The sequence below is a fragment of the Pecten maximus genome, chromosome 13, assembly GCF_902652985.1.
Source record: "Pecten maximus chromosome 13, xPecMax1.1, whole genome shotgun sequence".
Lineage (NCBI taxonomy): Eukaryota > Metazoa > Mollusca > Bivalvia > Pectinida > Pectinidae > Pecten > Pecten maximus.
Window position 1 is genome coordinate 25,482,659 of NC_047027.1, and position 10,006 is coordinate 25,492,664.

At 37.8% G+C, this 10,006-nt stretch overlaps 1 protein-coding gene across 1 annotated transcript in view; it reads left to right on the forward strand.

Annotated features, from left to right (window-relative positions):
• LOC117340577 (nephrin-like) overlaps positions 1-8,665 on the forward strand; it is a 13,966-nt gene extending 5,301 nt beyond the window's left edge. Inside the window, exons 2-6 of the mRNA XM_033902337.1 lie at positions 1,033-1,344; positions 2,964-3,305; positions 4,156-4,467; positions 7,351-7,659; positions 8,217-8,665. Coding sequence (XP_033758228.1) covers positions 1,033-1,344; positions 2,964-3,305; positions 4,156-4,467; positions 7,351-7,659; positions 8,217-8,335 — 1,394 coding nt within the window. The 3' untranslated portion in view covers positions 8,336-8,665. The remainder of the gene's footprint in view (positions 1-1,032; positions 1,345-2,963; positions 3,306-4,155; positions 4,468-7,350; positions 7,660-8,216) is intronic.
• The last annotated feature ends 1,341 nt before the right edge of the window (positions 8,666-10,006 follow it).

A 10,006-nucleotide genomic window follows, 5' to 3' on the forward strand; every position in this document is an offset into this window, starting at 1 on the left:
ACACCTCAATGTTCTACATCATTTCCTGATAACTACAGTATAGACTGTAACCTAGCCTCTAATGAAGTCAGACTTGGGATCCTTAACCCCGTACATGGTGATACATACACCTGTAGTGTATACCTGTCGGATGCCACGCTGAACGGATGGGTGTCAACACAGGTGTTTATTATTGGTGAGTTTTGTTGTATTGGTAATTAAATCAAATTGTGGTTATGACGTACATTTTGTATATGCAGTTTGATAAAGGAAAGACTCAATAGTTAATAGATTTTTCAATGATTTTTTTTCAATGAGTCGATGATCTACACGAAGATCCACGACACAATAACCTGACGTAATGCACAAAACATGGCGTCATACATGTGACGTCATAAACGTGTCAAGGCTAATCGCATATATATTGCTTTGTGCTTTATCGTTTGTATTGAACAAATGTGTATCTGATGAAAAAATTTTGCATTTTTTTCACAAAATGCATGAATAAAACAGGTTTGATACATAAACATACACTTTTCGCTTACAGAAGACATCTTTGTTTTGATGTCACAGATGATGGATTTTTAACATATAATAACATATCGTATCAATCGATAATGAAAGACAAAAATATGTTATATTTAAGAAAAATGGTAAGCCTTATGATCGTGCAATGCTATTACCTCGTTGTTCCTTATGTATATTTAAGTTGGATTTAAATTAATTCAAATTTTAGAATGAACAGCCATCTTGTTTCCGTCATGTCATAGTTACAAATGTGCGTACAGCCATGGTTGGATCACATCTCAGATGTTAGCTAATACATGTGTTGTTTCCGCTATTAGTGTTGTGTTGTTATGAGAAAAATAACTTAAAACGAATATCATATCGATTCAGATTTTTGTTGTATTGTCCACATGATTTATACTTTCGTGTTGTCATAGAAACTTATAAACATTACAAATATTTATTTCCAATTGAATGACGTTAATGGTTGAGGTTTGGGGGGGATAAAATGTGGCTTTGTTATATCTGAACACTCTTATGTTTCAGTACCTGTACCCAACGTTACCTTAACTTCCCCTGTCAGTGACACAGTCACAGTGAAACCAGGCGGCAGTCAGGTGTACACGTGTGTGACCGGAAGTTGTCGTCCTCCTGCCCGGATAGACTGGTACAGGGATGGTGTAAACGTCACAAATCAGACCGGAAGTGTTAGTAATGACGGTGACGAGTTTGTGACCACCAGTTCGTTTACACTGACCGGGGCCAAAGATGACAGACCAGCCACTGTCCAGTGTAGGGGTAGTAACGTGGATGGAATGACCCCTGTCCAGTCCGGTGTTAAAACACTAGTTGTTCAATGTAAGTTTGTTTTTGTTACCTTACATAAAAGTTTAAACAGTGGCTGACATCAATGTAATTTAGAGTTGTGTGGTTCTATTCCATGACATTAATAGAAAATATTAACTGTTTGAGTCATATATGTAAATGTCCACCATTTTGCAGACATTTACCTACCTCAGACACAGGTAACATTTACTTTACACTGTACGTATACCTACCTCAGACACAGGTCATATTAACTGTACACTGTAAGTATACCTACCTCAGACACAGGTCACATTAACTGTACACTGTAAGTATACCTACCTCAGACACAGGTAACATATACTTTACACTGTACGTATACCTACCTCAGACACAGGTCACATTTACTGTGCACTGTAAGTATACCTACCTAGTCACAGGTCAAATTTACTGTAGACTGTAAGTATACCAACCTCAGACACAGGTCACATTTACTGTACACTGTAAGTATACCTACCTCAGACACAGGTAACATTTACTTTACACTGTTAGTATACCTACCTCAGACACAGGTCACATTCACTGTACACTGTAAGTATACCTACCTCAGACACAAGTCAGATTTACTGTACACTGCAAGTATACCTACCTCAGACACGGGTAACATTGACTGTACACTGTAAGTATACCTACCTCAGTCACAGGTCACATTTACTGTACACTGTAAGTATACCTACCTCAGACACAAGTCACATTTACTGTACACTGTTAGTATACCTACTTCAGACACAGGTCACATTTAGTGTACACTGTAAGTATACCTACCTCAGACACAGGTCACATTTACTGTACAGTGTAAGTATACCTACCTCAGACATAGGTCACATTTACTCTACACTGTAAGCATACCTACCTCCGACACAGGTCACATTTACTGTATAAGCTGAAAAACGTTTCATTTGTTATCACCTGTTTGATAAACTTATATCTACTCGCTGTTGTCAGCGATCGATTGGTGCGGGTATAGTGTAACCGATAGTTAATGTTGATCAAGCAATGCAGATAGTTTCTAACTGTAGGTTATTTTTAACTCATCAATATTTAAACGTAATGTTACTAAACGTATCAGATTGGTAGACCACAACATGCCTAACTTTCTCTGAATTAATCACACACAAGTCAGAGATATCAGTTTATACGGAAAGGATAGTAAATGAGATTGTATGCAAATTGTTTTACTTTAATAACAAGAAATATCTTTAAAAAAGATAAACGGCATAGTTGTAATGATGCTGGTGGTTATAATGTAAAACTGCTGGTGAAATAAATCAACGAACTAATGCGTTTCAGCACGGGTAACACAATTATATCGGTTTAAATTATTTGTGGTGATAATAAGACTATTCGAATCAGGAATATAATGTTATCAATGTGTCATTTGAATAGATACATTCACTTATTCAGCTTACATTCAATCTTAACTTTGTTTCGTTTTTAACTGCATATCTGCATTTTGCATTTACCGCTACATTAACAAATCACATACTTCATCTTGACCAGTAACGCCACCTGTCGCGTCATATCCGGGGCAAAAAGAAAGGTATACGGCTATGCCGAAAAAATCATACTGTCAGCGCGTGTTGATGTCCAGCTTTTCTGATTCGTGTTTTTAGTATCGGCAGAGCCGAGTATTGATATACAACCTTCCCCCGTTGCAATGGGAACAAAAGGAGCCATGTTGTGGCTGGCCTGTACGTATGACCTGGACGGAGGGATACTTGGACAACTACAGTGGATGGATGAGGACGGAGGTACTATCGCCGCAGTCACTCCTACAGCTACACCTACATGTTCTATATTATCTCCTGATAACTACAATATAGACTGTAACCTGGACTCTAATGAAGTCAGACTGGGAATCCTCAACCCTGTACACGGTGATACATACAGCTGTAGTGTCTACCTGTCCGGCTTCACACCAATAGGACGAGTGTCAACACAGGTGTTTATTATTGGTGAGTTTTGTTGTATTGTTAATTAAATCAAATTGCGGTTATGAATTATATGCAGCTTGATAAAGGAAAGACTCGATAGTTAATAGATTCTTCAATGATTCTTTTCAGTGAGTCGAGGATCTACACGAATATCTACGACACAATAACCGGACGTAATGAACAAAACATGACGTCATACATATGGCGTCATAAACGTGTCAAGGCTAATTGCATATATATTGCTTGTGTGCTTAATCGTTTGTATTGAAAAAATGTGTATCTGATGAAATATCTTTGCATCTTTTCACAAAATGCATACATAAGACAGATTTGATACATAAACATACACTTTTTGCTTACAGATGCCATATTTGTTTTTATATCACAGATGATGGACTTTTAACATATATTAACATATCGTATCAATCGATAATGAAAGACAAAAATATGTTATATTTAAGAACACTGGTTAGCCCTATGGTCGTGTAATGCTAGTAACTCATTGTTCCTTATGTATATTTAAGTTGGATTTAAATCAATACACAATTTTAGATTGAACAGCCATCTTGTTTCCGTCATGTCATAGTTACAAATGTGCATACAGCCATGGTAAGATCACACGTACATCTCAGATGTTAGCTAATACATGTGTTGTTTGCGTTATTTGTGCTGTGTTGTTATGAGAAAAATGACTTCAAACGAATATCATATCGATTCAGTTTTTTGTTGTATTGTCCACATGATTTATACTTTCGTGTGGTCATAGAAACTTATAAACATTACAAATATCTATTTCACATTGCATGACGTTGATTGTTGATGTTTGGGGGATAAAATGTGGCTTTGATATCTGAACATTCTTATGTTTCAGTACCTGTACCCAACGTTACCTTAACTTCCCCTGTCAGTAACACGGTCACAGTGACACCAAGCGGCAGTCAGGTGTACACGTGTGTGACCGGAAGTTGCCGTCCTCCTGCCCGGATAGACTGGTACAAGGATGGTGTAAACGTCACAACTCAGACCGGAAGTGTTAGTAGTGACGGGGACAAGTTTGTGACCACCAGTTCTTTTACACTGAACGGGGACAAAGGGGACAGTCCAACCACTGTCCAGTGTAGGGCTAGTAATGTGGACGGAATGACCCCTGTCCAGTCTGGTTTTAAGACATTTGTTGTTCAATGTAAGTTTGATTTTGTTACCTTACATAAAAGATTAGACAGTGGCTGACATCAATATAATTAGGAGTTGTATGGTTCTATTCCATGATATCAATAACAAATATTAACTGTTTGAGTAATATATGTAAATTTCCACCATTTTGCAGACATTTATCTACCTCAGACATAGGTCACATTTACTGTATACTGTAAGTATACCTTCCTCAGACTAAGGTCACATTTAATATACACTGTAAGTATACCTACCTCAGACACAGGTAACATTTACTTTACACTGTGAGTATACCTACCTCGGACACAGGTCACATTTACTTTACACTGTAAGTATACCTACCTCAGACACAGGTCAAATTTACTGTGCACTGTAAGTATACCTACCTCAGTCACAGGTCACATTTACTGTAGACTGTAAGTATACCTACATCAGACACAGGTCACATTTACTGTACACTGTAAGTATACCTACCTCAGACACAGGTAACATTTACTTTACACTGTAAGTATACCTACCTCAGACACAGGTCACATTCACTGTACACTGTAAGTATACCTACCTCAGACGCAAGTCAGATTTACTGTACACTGTAAGTATACCTACCTCAGTCACAGGTCACATTTACTTTACACTGTAAGTATACCTACCTCAGTCACAGGTCACATTTACTGTACACTGTAAGTATACCTACCTCAGACACAGGTCACATTTACTGTACACTGTAAGTATACCTACCTCAGACACATGTCAAATTCACTGTACACAGTAAGTATACCTACCTCAGACACAGGTCACATTTATGTACACTGTAAGTATACCTACCTCCGATACAGGTCACATTTACTGTATACTGTAAGTATACCTACCTCAGACACAGGTCACATTTACTGTACACTGTAAGTATACATACATCAGACACAGGTCACATTTACTGTAGACTGTAAGTATACCTACCTCAGACACAGGTCACATTTACTGTACACTGTTAGTATACCTACATCAGACACAGGTCACATTTACTGTAGACTGTAAATATACCTACTTCAGACACAGGTCACATTTACTGTACACTGTAAGTATACCTACCTCAGACACAGGTCACATTTACTGTACACTGTTAGTATACCTACATCAGACACAGGTCACATTTACTGTAGACTGTAAATATACCTACTTCAGACACAGGTCACATTTACTGTACACTGTTAGTATACCTACATCAGACACAGGTCACATTTACTGTAGACTGTAAATATACCTACTTCAGACACAGGTCACATTTACTGTACACTGTAAGTATACCTACATCAGACACAAGTCACATTTACTGTAGACTGTAAGTATACCGACATCAGAAACAGGTCACATTTACTGTACACTGTAAGTATACCTACCTCAGACGCAAGTCAGATTTACTGTACACTGTAAGTATACCTACCTCAGTCACAGGTCACATTTACACTGTAAGTATACCTACCTCAGACACAGGTCACATTTACTGTACACTGTAAGTATACCTACCTCAGACACATGTCAAATTTACTGTACACAGTAAGTATACCTACCTCAGACACAGGTCACATCTATGTACACTGTAAGTATACCTACCTCCGATACAGGTCACATTTACTGTATACTGTAAGTATACCTACCTCAGACACAGGTCACATTTACTGTACACTGTAAGTATACATACATCAGACACAGGTCACATTTACTGTACACTGTAAGTATACCTACATCAGACACAGGTCACATTTACTGTAGACTGTAAATATACCTACTTCAGACACAGGTCACATTTACTGTACACTGTAAGTATACCTACATCAGACACAAGTCACATTTACTGTAGACTGTAAGTATACCGACATCAGAAACAGGTCACATTTACTGTACACTGTAAGTATACCTACCTCATACACAAGTCACATTTACTGTACACTGTAGGATAACTACCTCAGACACAGGTTACATTTACTTTACACTGTTAGTATACCTACATCAGACACAGGTCACATTTACTGTACACTGTTAGTATACCTACCTCAGACACAGGTCACATTTACTGTACACTGTTAGTATACCTACATCAGACACAGGTCACATTTACTGTACACTGTAAGTATTCATATCTATGCGCCATATTCTTTTGTCTGGATATCGAAGTCTTTAGGGGTGGAATTGGGAATCAGGATGAATAGAAAAGATAGAAACGATAGAAAGCTAACCATTCTGAAATGAGCTCTATGTTTGGATGATGTTTATCATATTTGTTACCTTTCCGGCGTCAATTTATCAATCTAAAAGACATTTTCTCAACAATCAAAAACTATGGTGATGCTATATAGCTAGTAACATGATGGGATCCTTCAGTATTTCCCAATTATGATTTCCAGGTACACAGATCATAATCATTTAAGGATAACTAATTAGATGATATAAACCGATGTAATCTCCATGGAAATCAAACAATCATCACAAAATGAAATGTTCAATTGGTTAATTTTCATCTGATTGACAGCACGGGTGATAATTATAAAATTCACGAAATATGTTACGGACAGCCTCACGTAACACGAATCATGTGATTGCTCAGTTTTATTCTCAGATCAGTTTGCGAAACAAGAGGAAACAATGATTGAAAGATCATCAATTTTCAAAATGCCTATTCAATAAAAATGAAAATAAATTGATTCTGCCAAACCAAATGTCAATGACTTAACGGTAGATTAATTAAAGATGATTGAAGGTGAGCATTATGTTCAATTCTAGCTGAAAATACCGGTCACGTCTTGGTAGGGTGTACTTTATTAGACTGAATTCATTTGAAAAAGAGGCATGCTCAATAATTCCTCACTCACTCACAATGTGTTGATATGTTTCACAGGCCTGCCAGAAATACCTACCAATTTCCAAGAGATAGAAACCACTGAAACAACCATTATTGTACAATGGACAGAAGGTTTCAATGGCGGCGGCCCCCAGACATTTGTCATTCTTTATAGACCAGAGGGAGGAACAAAGACAGAAACAGTATCAGTGATAGAACAACAACAGTCAACATACACCAAGGAAATAACGGGTCTGAAACCAAACACCAGATACGAACTCAACATGTACGCTTATAGCGAAGAGGGGAACAGCTCACTCAGCAGTGTGGTGGATATTATCAGTAAAACCAACCAAGAATGTTCATGTAAGATAAAGTCAGATATAAATTATGTTGTACTCATAGAATATATCATGTTTACATTCAGTAGTAAATTGGTAGAATGAGCTCAAATATACTCTATTCAGAAAAAAAAAACGAAGAAAAAATTAAAGGCGTAATAGCTCCATACATACACAGATTACTGAAAGAGAAAAGAAAGGCAATCAGAAACTGTCATCTTAACTTCAGTAAATAGGCCGATATCAAAGAATGTAATAATGAGTAGTTTAATGACAGAGAACCACTCTGGCGTATGTAAAAATGTAATGCATGCACGTTTAGTACTGTCTCATTAAGCTTAAAAAATGTATAGAGAAAAAAAAAAGAATAAAATTAGCAACATGTCTTCTGGGGGAAAAGTATTAAGTTCATAAATATTTAATATGCAATACTGATACCATATTCAACACACAGAAATGCCAGGGGAAAAAAAAGAGAAAAAAACTTGGATAGTTTCAGGATTTTTATTAACAAAGAATTATAATAAGTTGATAAAAGTGAAAGAGGATATTGACAGATAAAACTTTTGCTCTCGTTTACAGATGAGGGAGAGATGATCTCGAATCCCAATGTGGCGTCCATTGCACTTTTTATAACATCATCGGTGATGTTAGTTACCGCAGTGTCCTTGGTTCTCTGTATTATTTGTAAGTATGCTTGAATTATTGATGCGCCATTCTCGGAAATGACTATTCAGGATAGGTAACCTAGCGCTATATTTGCTCACCACGGAAATTGATGAATGCGTCATGCTTCAAAATTCCTTAGAACATGTAATACAAGGAAACTTTAGTAAAAATTATTTTAATCATTAAAATCATGAGTAAAAACACGTTATTACATCTTTGATGCATCTTACTTCCCAACCAGACGTGGTTCTCTCATCCTTCCTCACAGACGTGGTTCTTACATCCTCCCCCACAGACGTAGTTCTTACATCCTCCCCCACAGACGCAGTTCTTACATCCTCCCCCACAGACGCAGTTCTTACATCCTCCCCCACAGAAGTAGTTCTTACATCCTCCCCCACAGACGTGGTTCCTACATCCTCCTCCACAGACGTGGTTCTTACATCCTCCCCCACAGACGTGGTTCCTAAATCCTCCCCCACAGAATTGGTTCTTACATCCTCCTCAAACACGTGGTTCTTACATCCTCCCCCACAGACGTGGTTCCTAAATCCTCCCCCACAGACGTGGTTCTAACATCCTCCCCCACAGACGTGGTTCCTAAATCCTCCCCCACAGACGTGGATCTTACATCCTCCCCCACAGACGTGGATCTTACATCCTCCCCCACAGACGTGGTTCCTACATCCTCCCCCACAGACGTGGTTCCTACATCCTCCCCCACAGACGTAGTTCTTACATCCTCCCAACAGACCTGGTTCTTACATCCTCCCTCACAGACGTGGTTCTTACATCCTCCCTCACAGACGTGGTTCTTACATCCACCCTCACAAACGAGGTTTTTACATCCTTCCAACAGACGTTGCTTTTTTCGTTCTCAGCAATGATGTTTGTGACGGTATTGATTAAACCGTCTCCGGAAAATATTTGCTGTGTAATTAATTATTTTAAGGACCTTGTCTATGTCTTATGTTGGTAATAACATGACATAGTGTCAATATTCTACACTATTGTTTCTTTTTGTATTGCTTTGATATTCTTAATCCTTTATCTTAATCACTTTTTTAAAAAATATGTTGATTAGAGATGGCCGCTTTTTCATATTCAATTACATTTCAATTAATATTTTCAATCTGTATCGATCGAACGTTTAAGGTTTAAATATGTTGATTTTTCCTCATCGTTTAGTATTATCTCTCATTACCTAATGAATAATTACGTTTTATTTCTCTATTGCAGGTAGACGGAAATTAAGGTAAGTGTTATAATTTTGGTTTGTTTTTGTTTGACGTCCTATTAACAGCCAGGGTCATTTAAGGACGTGCTAGGTTTTGGAGGTGGAGGAAAACCGGAGTACCCGGAGAAAAAACACCCGCCTACGGTCAGTACCTGGTAACTTCCCCACGTAGGTTTCAAACTCACAACCCAGTGGCGGGGGGCTAGTGATAAAGTGTCGGTACACCTTAACCACTTGGCCACCGCGGCCCCCAATGTTATAATAATCTCCACGAACAAAATATTGTATGATATGATTATCTTTACCGTTTATATGTCGCCATGTTAATTTCCTTAAATAAAGTCTAGGTATAAGTGAATACCCAAAGCGGTAAATGGTTATATTAACGAATACTAAAGCTGTTAGCAGAATCAAAATTCCGTAATTAAGGGCCTTTACACCATGCCAATATAAATATTGGTGTTAT